General features: G+C 35.6%; 1 protein-coding gene across 3 annotated transcripts in view; it reads left to right on the top strand.

The window, feature by feature from the left end:
- Positions 1 to 15,983, top strand: part of Vom2r40 (vomeronasal 2 receptor, 40) — a 48,451-nt gene that overhangs the window by 16,352 nt on the left and 16,116 nt on the right. Inside the window, 5 exon segments of one of the 3 annotated variants that reach the window (NM_173317.2) lie at positions 4,282 to 4,561; positions 4,707 to 5,266; positions 9,346 to 10,152; positions 10,852 to 11,079; positions 11,589 to 11,712. In NM_173317.2, the coding sequence (NP_775439.2) occupies positions 9,409 to 10,152; positions 10,852 to 11,079; positions 11,589 to 11,712 (1,096 nt within the window). In that variant the 5' untranslated portion in view covers positions 4,282 to 4,561; positions 4,707 to 5,266; positions 9,346 to 9,408. 3 annotated transcript variants of the gene reach the window in all.

The raw sequence follows: 15,983 nt of genomic DNA, 5'->3' as shown, positions 1-15,983 counted from the left end.
TTCATGTTTGGGAGCAGAAAAATATGTGGATTGTTAAAGAGATTATCTCCAACTAAACTCGATTAGCCATAGATCAAAGATGGGAACTAGTAAATAAATGGTGATCAAACAAATAAGGAAATGTGAAAAGATTAGTTATGTGCATATATATATGCGCAGTATATCCAGTTAGGACAGGTTCTTAATGGCCATGCCTTCTGTCTTTGCTCCAAAATTTGTCTCCATAGTTCCTCCTATGAATATCTTTGTTCTCCCTTTTAAAAAGGACTGAAGTATCTGCACTTGGTCATCCTACTTGAGCTTCATTTGGTCTGTGGATTTTATCTTGGCTAATCCAAGCTTTTGGGTTAATATACACTTATCAGTGAGTGCATACTATGTGTGTGTGTTTTTGTGATTGGTTTACCTCACTCAGGAAGATAGGTTTTCTAGTTCAATCCATTCCCCAATGAATTTAATGAAGACATTGCTTTCAAAAGTTCAGTAGTATTACATTGTGTAAATGTACCACATATTCTATATCCATTCCTTTTTTTAAGGACATCTGGGTTTTTCCAGCTTAGGGCTATTATGAATAAGACTGCTATGAAAATAGTGGAGCAGGTCTTGGTATATGTTTGAGCATTTTGGGGTATATATCTAGGAGTGGTACAGCTGGGTCCTCAGGTAGTACTATGTCCAATTTTCTGAAGAACCTCCAGACTGATATCCAAAGTGGTTGTACCTGTGTGCAGTCACACCAAAAGTTGAGTAGTGTTCCTCTTTCTCCACATCATTGCCAGCTGTTGTCACCTGGGGTTTGGATCTTAGCCATTCTGACTGCTGTGTGATACAATCCCAGTCTTGTTTTGATTTGCATTCCCCTCATGACTAAGGATATTGAACATTGCTTTAAGTACATCTCAGCAATTCGATATTCCTCAGCTGAGAAATCTTTGTTTAGCTCTCAACCCCATTTTATAGGGTTATTTGATTCTCTAGTGTTTAAATTCTTGAGATCTTTGTATATATTAGATATTAGCCATCCCTTTGATATAAGATTGGTAAAGAAGTTTTCCTAATCTGTTAGTTGCCATTTTGTCCTAATAACGGTATGCTTGACCCTGCAGAAGTTTTCAATTTTATGAGGTCCCATTTGGCGATTCTTGATCTTAGAACATTAGCCATTGGTGTTCTGTTCAGGAAATTTTTCCACAGTGTCCATGTGTTCAAAGTTCTTCCCAAATTTTTCTTCTATTAGTTTGCTTTATCTAGTTCTATGTGGAGGTCCTTAATCCACTTGGACTTGAGATTTGCACTAGGTGATAAGAATGGAACAATTTGCATTCTTCTACATGCTGACCTCCAGTTGAACCAGCACCATTGGTTGAAAATGCTATCTTTTTTCCACTGGGTGGTTTTAGCTCCATTGTCAAAGATCAAGTGACCATAACTGTGTGGGTTCATATCTGTGTCAATTCTATTCCATTGATCTACCTGCCTGTCTCTGTACCAATGCCATATAGTATTTATCACTATTGCTCTGTAATACACTTGAGGTCAGAGATAGTGATTTGCCCAGTTCTTTTATTGTTGAGGATAATTTTCTATCCTGGGTTTTTGTTAATCCAAATAGATTTGCAAATTGCTCTTTCTAACTCTATGAAAAATTGAGTAGAAATTTTGATGGGAATCACATGGAATCTGTAGATTGCTTTTGGCAGAATGGCCATTTTTACGATATTAATCCTGCCAATGCATGAGCATGGGAGATTTTTCCTTCTTCTGAGATATTCTTCAATTTCTTTGTTCAGAGATTTGAAGTTCTTTTCCTACAGATCTCTCACTTGCTTGGTTAGAGCCACACAAAGGTATCATATGTTGTTTGTGACTATTGTGAAGGGTGTACTTTCCCTACTTTTTTTCTCAGCCTGTTTATAAGAAGTAGAGGAAGACTACTGATCTGTTTGAGTTTGTTTTATAGCCAGCCACTTTGCTGAAGTTGTTTTCCAGGCTTAGTGTTCAATAGTGTAACTTTTGTGGTCACTTAGGCATATTATCACATCATATAAAAATATTGGTGCTTTGACTTCTTTTTTCCCAGCTTCTATCCCTTTGACCTCCTTTTCTTGTCTGATTACACTGGCTGGGTCTTCAAGTACTATATTGAATACATAGGGAAAGAGTTTTCAGCCTTGATTAGTCCTTGATTTTAGTGGGATTGCTTCAAGTTTCTCTCCATTTAGTTTCATGTTGACTACTAGTTTGCTGTATATTGCTTTTACTATGTTTTGGAATTGGCCTTGAATTCCTGAACTTTCCAGGTCTTTTAATATGAAGGAATGTTGAATTTTGTCAAATTATTTCTCACGATGTCACCATCTCACCATCTAATGAGATGTTTATATGTTTTTCCCTTTGAGTGTGTTTATATAGTAGATTACATTTCTGGATTTCTGTATATTGAACCCATCCCTGCATCACTAGGATGAAGCATACTTGATTATGATGGATGATTGTTTCGATGTTTTCTTGGACTTAATTTGAAAGAATTTTATTGAGTATTTTTGCATTGATATTCATAAGAGAAATTGCTCTGAATTTCTCTTTCTTTCCTGAGTCTTTGAGTGATTTATGTATAAAAGTAGTTGTGGCTTCATTGAAGGAATTGGGTAATGTACCTTCTGTTTCTATTTTATGGACTTTTTTGGACAGTATTGGTATCACATCTTCTCTAAAGTCTGATAGAATTCTCCACTAAACCAATCTGGTCCTGGGATTTTTTTGAATGGGAGACTTTTAATAACTGCTTCTATTTTTTTAGGAGTTAGGGGAATGTTTAGATAATTTCTCTGATTCTGATTTCACTCTAGTACCTGGTAGCTATCTAGAAAATTGTCCATTTCATCCAGATTTTCCAGTAGGGTTGAATATGTAAAGCACTAAATTGAAAAGATTTTATATCAAAAGTTTAAGTACAAAAGAAATAAATAATATGAGTTCACAGAAACTGATGGTTTGCCTTCATAATTAAAACAAGTACAAATTCTAAAACTGTACTTGGAAGACAAAGATCTATGCAATTTAAGATATTAATATCTCTAAAGTAATATGATTGTGTAAATTGTAGAATTCAAATATAATAGTGAAGACAACATACATCAATAAAATCCAATATAGTATGGCAAGGCACTAGAAAACATTGCAAGTTAGAGTATTTCTTAGTAAGACAGAAATGTTTAAGAAATAAACACTCTGAAGAACTCTCTTAGACAACCATGAGAACCACAAAATTATAAAACACATATATTTCCTTTTCATTTTCATATTAACCATACATCTTCCAAGTGGTCTAATATATTTTAATGTAAACATTCTTACAAAGCAATAAAATAATTACATGAGAGAAATGAAACACTGGAACATTACAAAGAGCATTAAAGTGATACACATTATTAGACACAACTGTGAAAATGAATAAGAAATTTATATCAAATGATATAAAGCATATTATAATATATAGGATAAAAATGTACAGATTAAAGCTGAGTGACTAAAGAAGAAACATACCTTTATTTATCAAAAGAAAGCAACAAGAATCACAGCCAAATCTAAGGTGCTCATATGACTGAATAAAGGCAAAATGCATCATTATAAATCTAAAGAGATCCATGGGAAGATAAAAACTTACTACTTATAAGAAAAAGTTATTGTTATTATCAACAGCATACCACCAGACAGTGAAAATATCGAATCAAATAGGAAGAGGGAAAATCTATATATAAGAGAAAGACTAAAAGTAACAAGGCTATGTGCTTAAATCCAAAAGAATTTTCAGAGCTAGTGATTCAGATAGATATGCCTATCTATTTAATCTACTCATAAATAAATCATGTCTTTGGCCAGCCCTGCTTCTGAGTAAAAGAAATATCATAATTTAGGTAGCAGGTTTAGAGGCCTGCATTTTTTACATATGGTAAGTGTTAGCGTTCCAAAATAAAGGAATGAGCAGATTCACTGTCTTAGAGGACGTGCTTCCTACCATGCTAACAGATATGGTAATAAAATTGTATTAAAGTTCAAAATTACAGAATCTCACTTGAATCATAATCTACTAAAACATTTTTTGAAATACTTATATAATTACAGAGAAATTATATTCTAATACACCACAGTAACAGTGCTTGTATCACAATAGCATTAGTTTAAAAAAAACAAGCATTAAATACATAAACAATATTAGTGTTATTTAATATTATGTTAAGAGTCTAATCTACAATGATCCTTTTCTTCTGTTTTCAGGTTGACATCTAAGACTATCCACTTGATTTTGACTCTTTATTTTGCCCTTGAAGAAATAAACAGGAACCCCCATATTCTACCTAACATTTCACTGCTAGTTAAAATTGAATGTGGGCTGCTGGATGATTGGAGAATAAACAGTTTATCTTCTAAAAGAGAAAAATATCTTCCTAACTACTACTGTATAAATCAGAGAAGATATTTAATTGTACTTACAGGACCAATGTGGTTAGCATCTGTCATAGTTGGGCCACTCCTATACATAACTAAGAGACCAGAGGTAAGTTTGAAGAAGCTGATGTTAATGAGGCATTGATTCTTTTCTTTCTGTAAAAATAACATTTATTTGCCTGATCTAATTGTATTCTTTAAAGCTTATGACTAAATAGGCTTGCACTTTCAAGTATATTCTGACCTCTGCCTAGATGTATCAACTCAACTCTTCTGGCTCAAACTCTTCCCTAAAGTCACTAATTGGATATGGCTTTACTCAGCTTCTCATTGATTTGCTTTGCTTGAACAATCACTGCCAATTTCTTTTAATCTTCTGTCTCCTTTATATTCTGGCTACAACTGCCTCTACTGATGCACATTGAACTGCATGAACTCACAAATTAACTCAACACCATTGCACTGCATTCTTTGCACTGAGTCTCAAAAGTCTGGTTTAACTCTTCTGCATTGAACTCACTGACTAATTAGAACTCAGAAATCTGCATCCCTCTGTCTCCTGAGTACTTGGATTAAAGGTGTGTACTATCACACCTGCACCTAAACTTTTCTATACTAAAAAATTGCTTTATACTAGGCTGACCTTGAACTAAGTGATCTGCTTGCCTCTGTCTCCTGCCTTCCAAGAAATGCCAATTTCCCAGCAGGATATTTTTGGCCTACAAGTCTTCAGATGTGATCCATTAAATGTAGTCATGTTGCTGGATTAAAATTCCTCTACAGATTTAATTTTCTGATCCTGAGGCTAGTGAAAGTAAGCAAATGAATTTGTCTATTTTGATGCATAGAATTCAAAGCATAAATACACAGATATTTAGAAGCACATGCCATTTTTTTAGCATGAATAAGACTTAAGTGCAATAGACATCTGATGTGCTTCACTATCAGACTTAGTCTTTTCTGTACTTTACAAGACTTAAGAAATTATGTACAATTTTCATAATGGTACAGTTCCTAACATTCCCAAGTTTTGTTTATCACACTTTTTTAGACTAGCAATTTGTTATTTTTATTGATATTTTTATGTACACTTCAAATGTTATTGTTCTTTGAGAAAATAAACAAGATAGATAAACCCTTAGCCAGAATAAACAGAGTGCACAGAAAGAATATCCAAATTAACAAAATCAGAAATGAAAAGGGAGACATAACAACAGAATCTGAAAAAATTTTAAAAATATATTAGATCCTACTACAAAAGGCTATATTTCACAAAACTGGAAAATCTGGAGGAAATGGACAATTTTCTATACAGATACCAGGTTTTAAAGTTAAATCAGCATCAGATAAGCCATCTAAACAGTCCCATAATGCCTAAAGAAGTAGAAGCAGTCATGAAAAGTCTCCCAACCAAAATAAAGCCCAGGACCAGATGCGTTTATTGGAGAATTCTATCAGACCTTCATAGAAGAAATAATACCAATACTCTCAAAACTATTCTGCAAAATGGAAACAAACAGACCACTACCCAATTCCTTCTATGAAGCCCCAGGTGTGCTTATACCTAAGCCACACAAAGATCCAACAATAAAACAGAAGTTCAGAACAATTTTCCTTATGAATATCAATGCAAAAATACTCAATAAAATTCTCACAGCACAAATCCAAGAAAGAACACATCTAAACAATCATCCATCATAATCAAGTAGGCTTCATCCCAGGGATGAACTGATGGATTCAAAATATGGAAATCTGCATTGGGCACTTGCCTATCTTTAGAGTAATACCCTATAGTTCTGTGGCCAGTTTTTTTTAACTGAAGGATTTCAAACATGAGTCCATTTGCATTATTTCACACAGTGGTATCTGAATTTTTTTCTTTTAACAACAGCTGCCGCATGCCTATTGTTTTTCATCTAGGGAAATTTTGTGAAATTCCATCTATGTGGGCATGTTCACTGGTATAGACCTTGAATTTTAAAAAATATTCTACCTTTTAATTTGTATAAGTTCTTTAAATATTCTATGTATCACTTCTCTGCCTTTTGGCTTACATCAAGTGTAAATATTCTATGTACAAATCTATTCTCAAATACATGACCTGCAAGAATCCCCCCCCAAAAAAAACAAAATATGGAAATCTGTCAACATAATCCACTGTATAAACAAAAGCAAAGGAAAAAAAAAACACATGAACATGTAATTATATAATAAGAAAGCATTTGACAAAACTCAACACTCTTCAGGTTAATAGACTTGGAAAGATCAGGAATTTAAGGCCCATACCTAAACCTAGCAAAAGCAATATACAGCAAACCAGTAGCCAACATCAAAATAAAAGGAGAGAAACTTGAAGCAATCCCACTAAAATCACAGACTGGACAAGGCTTCCCACTCACTTCCTACTTATTCAGTATAGTACTCTAAGTCCTAGCCAGAGCAATTAGACAACAAAAGAAGGTCAAAGGGATAAAAATTGGGGAAGAAATTCAAAATATCACTATTTGCAGATGATGTGATAATATACTTAAGTGACCCCAAAAGATCCACAGGAGTATTGCTACAGTGGATAAACAACTTCAGATAAGTGTATGGATATAAACTTATCTAAAACAAATCTGTAGCCTTCCTCTAGTCAAGGGATAAAAAGATAAATATAGTAAAAATGGCCATTTTACCAAAAGCAATCTAAAGATTCAATGCAATCCCCATCAAAATACTAAGCCAATTCTTCAGAGAGTTAGACAGAACAATTTGCAAATTCATCTGGAATAACAAAAAACCCAGGATACCTAAAACAATGATTCTCAACAATAAGAGGACTTCTGGGGGAATCAATACCCCTGAACTCAAGCAATATTACAGAGCAATAGTGATAAAAAACTGAATGGTATTGGTACAGAGACAGGCAGATAGACCAGTGGAATAGAATTGAAGACCCAGAAATAAAGCCACACACATATGGTTACTTGATTTTTGACAAAGGAGCCAAAACCATCCAATGGAAAAAAAGATAGCATTTTCGGCAAATGGTGCTGGTTCAACTGGAGGTCAGTATGTAGAAGAATGCAGATCGATCGATGCTTATCACCCTGTACAAAGCTCAAGTCCAAGTGGATCAAGGACCTCCACATCAAACAAGATACACTCAAACTAATAGAGAAAAACTGGAGAGGCATCTCGAACACATGGGCACTGGAGAAAATTTCCTAAACAAAACACCAATGACTTATGCTCTAAGATCAAGAATCAACAATGGGATATCATAAGACTGCAAAGTTTCTGTAAGGCAAAGGACACTGTTGTTAGGACAAAACGACAACCAACAGATTGCCAATAGATCTTTACCCATCCTACAACAGATAGAGGGCTTATAACCCAAATATACAAAGAACTCAAGAGGTTAGATCACAGGGAGACAAATAACCCTACTAAAAAATGGGGTTCAGAACTAAACAAAGAATTGACAGCTGAGGAATGCCGAATAGCTGAGAAACACCTAAAGAAATGTTCAACATCTTTAGTCATATGGGAAATGCAAATTAAAACAACCCTGAGACTTCACCTCACACCTGTGAGAATGGCTAAGATCAAAAACTCAGGTGACAGCAAATGCTGGCGAGGATGCGGAGAAAGAGGAACACTCCTTCATTGTTGGTGGGATTGCAGACTGGTACAACCATTCTGGAAATCAATCTGGAGGTTCCTCAGAAAATTGGACATTGAACTACCTAAGGACCCAGCTATACCTTTCTTGGGCATATACCCAAAAGATTCCCCAACATATAACAAAGACACATGCTCCACTATGTTCATCGCAGCCTTATTTATAATAGCCAGAAGCTGGAAAGAACCCAGATGCTCATCAACAGAGGAATGGATACAGAAAATGTGGTACATCTACACAATGGAATATTACTCAGCTATCAAAAACAATGACTTTATGAAATTCATAGGCAAATGGATGGAACTGGAAAATATAATCCTGAGTGAGGTAACCCAATCATGGAAAAACACACATGGTATGCACTCATTGATAAGTGGCTATTAACCCAAATGCTTGAATTACCCTGAGGCACAGAACACATGAAACTCTAGAAGGATGACCAAAATGCAAATGCTTCATGTTTTCTTTAAAAGGGGAACAAAAATACCCTTGGCAAGGAATAGGGAGGCAAAGTTTAGAACAGAGGCAGAAGGAACACCCATTCAGAGCCTGCCCCACATGTGGCCCATACATATACAGCCACCAAAGTAGATAAGATGGATAAAGCAAAGAAATGCAGGCTGACAGGAACCGGATGTACATCTTTCCTGAGAGACACAGCCAGAATACAGCAAATACATAGGTGAATGCCAGCAGCAAACCACTGAACTGAGAACGGGACCCGCTTTGAAGGAATCAGAGAAAGGAATGGAAGAGCTTGAAGGAGCTTGAGACACCATATGAATAACAATGCCAACCAACCAGTGCTTCCAGGGACTAAGCTACTACCCAAAGACTATACATGGACTGACCCTGTGCTCCAACCTCATAGGTAGCAATGAATAGCCTAGTAAGAGCACCAGTTGAAGGGGAAGCCCTTGGTCCTGCCAAGACTTAACACCCAGTGAAGGTGATTGTTGGGGGGAGGGTGGTAATGGGGGGAGGATGGGAAGGGGAAGCCCATATAGAAGGGGAGGTTGAGGGGTTAGGGGGATGTTGGCACGGAAACCTGGAAGTGTAATAGCAATCGAAATGTAAATAAGAAATACTCAAGTTAATAAGGATATAAAAAAAGTAGGGAAACTACACCTTTCACAATAGTCACAAATAACATAAAATACCTTGGTGAGACTAGCATTTTATATTTCGGCTTCCTCATGTTATTTCTCACATTCTATGGCTTACAGCTTTACTATGGGCCATTTCACCCTCTCTTGAGCAACCAAGAACTGTATCCATATCTTTACCAAATGGCTTCTAAGGACCTATCTCTGGCATTGGCCATGGTTTCCTTGCTTGTCCATTTCAGCTGGAACTGGGTGGGAGCAGTTGTTTCAGATGATGACCCAGGTTATGAATTCATCTTGGAATTGAGAAGAGAAATGCAAAGGAACAATTTTTGTTTAGCATTTGTGAGTATCATTGTTAGTGATGACAATTTATTTCTGAAAAGGTATAATATCTATTACAACCAGATCAAGATGTCATCAGCAAAAGTTGTTATCATTTATGGAGACAAAGACTCTCCTCTACAGATCAACTTTAGACTATGGAATTTATTTGATATCCAAAGAATCTGGGTCACTACCTCACAGTGGGATATGATCATAAATAATGGAAAATTCCTCCTTAATTCCTTCTATGGGACTCTCAGTTTTTCACATCACTATTCTGAATTATCTGGTTTTAAAACATTTATCCAGACAGCATACCCTTCAAACTACAGTGATGACTTTTCTCTTGGTATATTATGGTGGGTGTATTTTAATTGTTCTTTGTCATTATCTGAATGTAAGGATCTGCAAAATTGTCCAAAGGAAAACATATTTAGATGGTTATTCAGGCACCATTTTGAAATGTCTTTGAGTGATACTACTTATGACCTATATAATTCTATGTATGCTGTGGCTTACACACTCCAACAGATGCTTCTGAAACAAGCAGATACATGGCAAATAGATGACGGAAAAGAACCAGAATTTGACTCTTGGCAGGTAATCGCTCTTCCACTACATATCTCATAGAGTCATAGACTTAATTTTTCCGATGAATACTGTAGCTTCTAAGATTCTAAGTTCTTTTCTTTCAAATACACCAATTGCTGTATTCCTTCACTGCATATCATTGAAAATTCTTTTGTTTCTTAAACTCAAGTACAGCCAATACTGAAACTTCCATAATTTCATAATCTGTTTGTGCTAGTTTCCATAATATTTCCACCATAAATGTGTTTCTTATCTTTAATATTTGAAACAAAATATGTTGCTTTCTCATGAAATTCTTATTGGAACAAGAAGGTGACTGACCTTTTTAAATGATCAAGGAATTGATAATCTATGTAATGAATAGGTCCCAAATAACAGAAAAATTCTAGAATTTTCTTCCTCAACAAGGGTCTCAATTTCCTACTTGGTTATCAGATAATAATATACAGAAAATGAGGTAAAGAATGTTTAACTATTCCCACTCATATTTAATCTGTGCATATTTTAGAGGATTAACTTCACTGAGAAAGAATTATTTAGGAATTTTAATGTTATTGTGCCTATATTGGCATTTTTCCCACTCTGATATCAGACTATTTGTAATTAAGACACATTATTAAGACAAGTTAAAATCAGAGACAGATTAAACTTTATATTTTCTTTCCTAATCTGTAGGCATAGTTAAAACTAAAATAATAAATGTTTCAGATGCTCTCTTTCCTGAGAAATATCCAATTTATAAACCCTGTTGGTGACAAAGTGAACCTGAATCATGAAGAAAAACTGGATACAAAGTATGAGATTCACCAGACTTTGACTTTTTTGCCAAATCCTGTATTTAAGCTGAAAATAGGAACATTTTCCCAAAATCTATCACATGGTCGACAATTATATATGTTGAAAGAAATGATAGAGTGGAACACAGGCCACCAACAGGTTTGTTGGATTTACTTGTAAAACACTACATGCAACATAAGTTGATCTTATCATTTTCATAGGATACAGCATTTTAAAATTTATTTACAAACTCATTTCCTATATTCCTATACTTGTTTTCAAGACAATTTATTTCCACTAGGACATCTATCTATCTTTATCTATCTATCTATCTATCTATCTATCTATCTATCATCTATCTATCTATCATCTATCTATCATCTATCTATTTATCTATCTAGGATTTATAGACATAGATAATATATGTACATATAAATGCACATATTTGTATGTAAGTCATGATATAATTATATAATTCAAAACATATAAATCACAATACAACTATAATTTTATCACAGACTACAAAGAAGTATTTCTTTTTAATTTAATGCATTATGAAGACATCTTTTTCAGTTTTTCATTTCATTTTTTTTCATTGTCTATGTCATTGTAACTACTGACAGGTAGGTAAATGTTTTTATTTATAATTAATTTGTGATTTTCCTCAGTCTCCAACCTCAGTTTGCAGTATTCCTTGTAGTCCAGGATTCAGAAAATCCCCTCAGCTGGGAAAGCCTGTTTGCTGTTTTGATTGTACACCCTGCCCAGAAAATGAAATTTCCAACATGACAAGTAAGTATTTAACTTACCAAAAGTTTAATTACATTGATTAATTTCTCTCATCTATACATGGTTCTTAATGAGGAATTACCACAACTGCGAAGTTAAGTCTCAACCTAAAATAAAATGAATCAGGAATTCTGACCATTGACTTAAAAGCCTCCCAAATCCTGGATTACATTTTGACTCATTATTCTCAAAACATTGTACCTAATAGGTTCTTTTGGAAATTGCTTTAGAGTTCTAACAATCACTATAGCATTTCTCTTCAGCAGGATGTATCATAGCACTATGTAATACACCTAAATTTAGGGGGTTGGGGATTTAGCTCAGTGGTAGAGCGCTTGCCTAGGAAGCGCAAGGCCCTGGGTTCGGTCCCCAGCTCCGGAAAAAAAGAATAAAAAAAAAATACACCTAAATTTAATCTTCTCTGAGAAATGTGAGTTGCATATACTTATTTATCCAGTATACTACAAGTTTAAAGGAAAGGTGTCGATGCTCAGAGATGCTGAAGCCTGTTTGAAAGGCGGGTATTTTGTAGTGTGTCCTAACATAGGGCATGCTGTCATTTCATGAATTGTATTTTCATTTGTACTCAATCCATAAATGCGTTTGGAAAGCAGAATAAAATTTTAATCAAAATTTTAGAATAATTTTGAAAAGAATTATGAAATAAACATTTCATATTTAGAAGGATATAACTTCTTTGTGACAATGATCCTATGATACATTGATACTGATGCCATTATTACTGCACCAAGTTATTGAATGATGGAAGTAATTTCTTTTGCAGTTATGGCACATATGTAAATAATAAATGTACACTTTCATTTAATGTACTTACCTTTTGTTTCATATAATTTGAATTTCTACATCCTTTTGTTTTGTATAATTTAAATTTAAGATGCATGTAGAATTCAGAGACAGAGAATTGAAGTGATAAGCACACAAGTGAATAGTAGGTAAAAACCAGCTACTAGATAGTGGAGTACTATCTAGAAAATACTGAAGAGTATTATGTTTTAAATATACTGAATAAGCAATTGAAAACAATGATACCCCTACACAATGGAATATTACTCAGCTATCAAAAACAACGACTTTATGAAATTCGTAGGCAAATGGTTGGAACTGGAAAATATCATCCTGAGTGAGCTAACCCAATCACAGAAAGACATACATGGTATGCACTCATTGATAAGTGGTTATTAGCCCAAATGCTTGAATTACCCTAGATGCCTAGAACAAATGAAACTCAAGACGGATGATCAAAATGTGAATGCTTCACTCCTTCTTTAAAAGGGGAACAAGAATACCTTTGGCAGGGAATAGAGAGGCAAAGATTAAAACAGAGACAGAAAGAACACCCATTCAGAGCCTGCCCCACCTGTGGCCCATACATATACAGCCACCCAATTAGACAAGATGGATGAAGCAAAGAAGTGCAGACCGACAGGAGCTGGATATAGATCGCTCCTGAGAGACACAGCCAGAATACAGCAAATACAGAGGCGAATGCCAGCAGCAAACCACTGAACTGAGAATAGGACCCCCGTTGAAGGAATCAGAGAAAGAACTGGAAGAGCTTGAAGGGGCTCGAGACCCCATATGTACAACAATGCCAAGCAACCAGAGCTTCCAGGGACTAAGCCACTACCTAAAGACTATACATGGACTGACCCTGGACTCTGACCTCATAGGTAGCAATGAATATCCTAGTAAGAGCACCAGTGGAAGGGGAAGCCCTGGGTCCTGCTAAGACTGAACCCCTAGTAAAATAGACTGTTGGGGGGAGGGCGGCAATGGGGGGAGGGTGGGGAGGGGAACACCCATAAGGAAGGGGAGGGGGGAGGGGGATGTTCGCCCGGAAACTGGGAAAGGGAATAACACTCGAAATGTATATAAGAAATACTCAAGTTAATAAAAAAATGAAAAAAAATAAAAATAGAAAGAAGAAAGAAGAAAGAAAAAAGTGAACAAAAAGCAAAACAAAATAAAAACAATGATACCTCGGAAATTTTAAAATTTGCTTGCTACTATTTGTATATTAAAAATTTGAAAAAACATTTTATAGCAAGTAATAATTATAAATTACTTGAAAAATAAAATGTTTGAATATTTTCCCAAAAGGTTAGATATAATTGCTTAGAAAATATAAGAAAACATGATTAATTATAAAGGAATATACATTCCTGAGTATAATTAACAATTACATTGCTTTTAATTTTGTGCTATTGTCTATCCATAATTGAAACAGATTTGAAAATGTCATATTATATGTTACATAATATATGTTAACCATCTCTCCTGTGTTTAATGGCATGTTTACATCTTCAAGAGATAAAGTTTCCTTTCATGCTGTTTTGGAATATGTTTTTATTTTTTGAAACACGCGAAGACTAGTATCATATAAAACACTTAGAAATATTTTAATTTTTAGATCCTCATTTCTCCTACTTCTATAGGCTCTTCCACTATTCCTCACCCCTTTTCCTCTGAGAAGATGGACCACCCCCCATATCCTCTCACCCTGGCCCACCAAGTCTCTGCAGTGCTAGCCATATCCTCTCCCACCGAGGCCAGATGAGGCAACTTAGAAGAATCTATTCCAGAGATTGACAACAGCATTAGGAATAGCCCGTTTCAGCACATCAGGACCTACTGGAAGACCAAGCTCCAAATCTGATAAATATGTGCTGGGGTCCTAAGTCCAGTCCATGTAAGCCCTTTGGTTGGTGGTTCAGACTCTAAGCCCCCAATGGTCCAGGTTAGCTGACAGGTCTGGCTTCTGTGGAGTTCACATCCTCTTCAGGAGCCTCTATCTTTTCTACCACACTCCTATGAAAGTCCAGAACCTTCAGCCTATGTTTGGACATGGGTCTCTAAATCTGTCTTAGTCAGTTTTCCTCAGAGGACAGACATATTAGCTACCTGCCTGCAAATATAACAGTTTCATTAATAGAATCAAGGATTAGTGCTTGCACCCAGGATGAGTCTCCAGTTGAGCCTGTTTTTGGTTGGACATTCTCTTAGTCTCTGCTCCATCTTTGTCCCTATATGTCTTGTAGACAGGATAAATTTTGGATCACAGTTTTGGGTGAGTTGGTTTACTTATCCCTCCACTGGGATTCCTGCCTGGCTACATAAGGTGGCCTCTTCAGGTTCATACCCCACTTCTGCAAATCTCATGTAAGTCACCACCATTGATTCTTGGGTGCCTCCTTCAGACCAGGTCTCTGGCACATTGTCTAGGTGTCCTCCACCAGCCCACTACTTCCAATTACAGAATTCTAGTCTTTCTTATGGCCGTCTGACCATCTCTCCCATCCCACCTGATCCTGTACCCCTCCAAACCCTTTCCTATACCATCTTCCGCCCACTTCCTTCTCTGAATCTGCCTACAGGACTATTTTATTTCCCCTTTTACGTGCTATTCAAGCACTGTCATGTGGGCCTTCCTGTTTTGTTTAGTGCCTTTGGGTCTGTGGAATACAGAATGGGTGTCCTTTATTTTATGGCTATATCCACTTATAAGTGAGCACTTACCATGCATGTCCTTCTGAATCTGGGTTAACTCATTCAGGATGATATTCTTAAATTCCATACCTTTTATTTAAGTGAAAGAATGGAATTCTATTGTGCAGCTGTACCTTACATTTTTTTCCATTTGTAAGATGACAGACCTCAGGCTTTTTACAGTACCTGGTTAATTTTAACAAAAATGCTATGAATATAGTTGAGCAAGTTTCTCCCTAGTATAAAGGAGCAACTTTTAGGTGCAGGCATAGGAGTGATATACTTTAGTCTTGAGGTAGAACTATTTGCAGTTTTTGGAGAAAACATAAAATTGATTTCCAAAGTGGTCATAAAGTTTGCACTCCCACCAGCAATGGAGAAGTGTTCTCCTTGTTCCATACATTTGCCCTGCACTATCCGTTGAGATTTTGGATCTTAGCTATTCTGATCCGTATAAGATAGATTCTCAGAGACATTTTATTTTGCATTTTCATGATGATTAAGGACTTTGAACATTTCTTTAAGTGCTTCTCAGTCATTTGAGATTCATGAGTTGAAAATTCTTTCCCTCTGTACCACACTTTTTACTTTGATTATTTGGGCTGTCAGAATCTAACATCTTATGTTCTTTATAAATTTTGGATAGTAGTCCTCTGTCAGATGGAGGATAGGTAAAGATCTTTTCCCAATTTTGAGGATGCCATTTTGTGCTCTTGGAAGTCTCTCCTTCGCCCTATCAAAGATTTTAATTTTCATGAGGCCCCATT

Source organism: Rattus norvegicus, chromosome 1 (assembly GCF_021556685.1).
Source record: "Rattus norvegicus strain SHRSP/BbbUtx chromosome 1, alternate assembly SHRSP_T2T, whole genome shotgun sequence".
Classification (NCBI taxonomy): domain Eukaryota; kingdom Metazoa; phylum Chordata; class Mammalia; order Rodentia; family Muridae; genus Rattus; species Rattus norvegicus.
The sequence above is the reverse complement of the archived record's forward strand: the minus strand, read 5'-3'. Positions and strand labels throughout refer to the sequence as shown.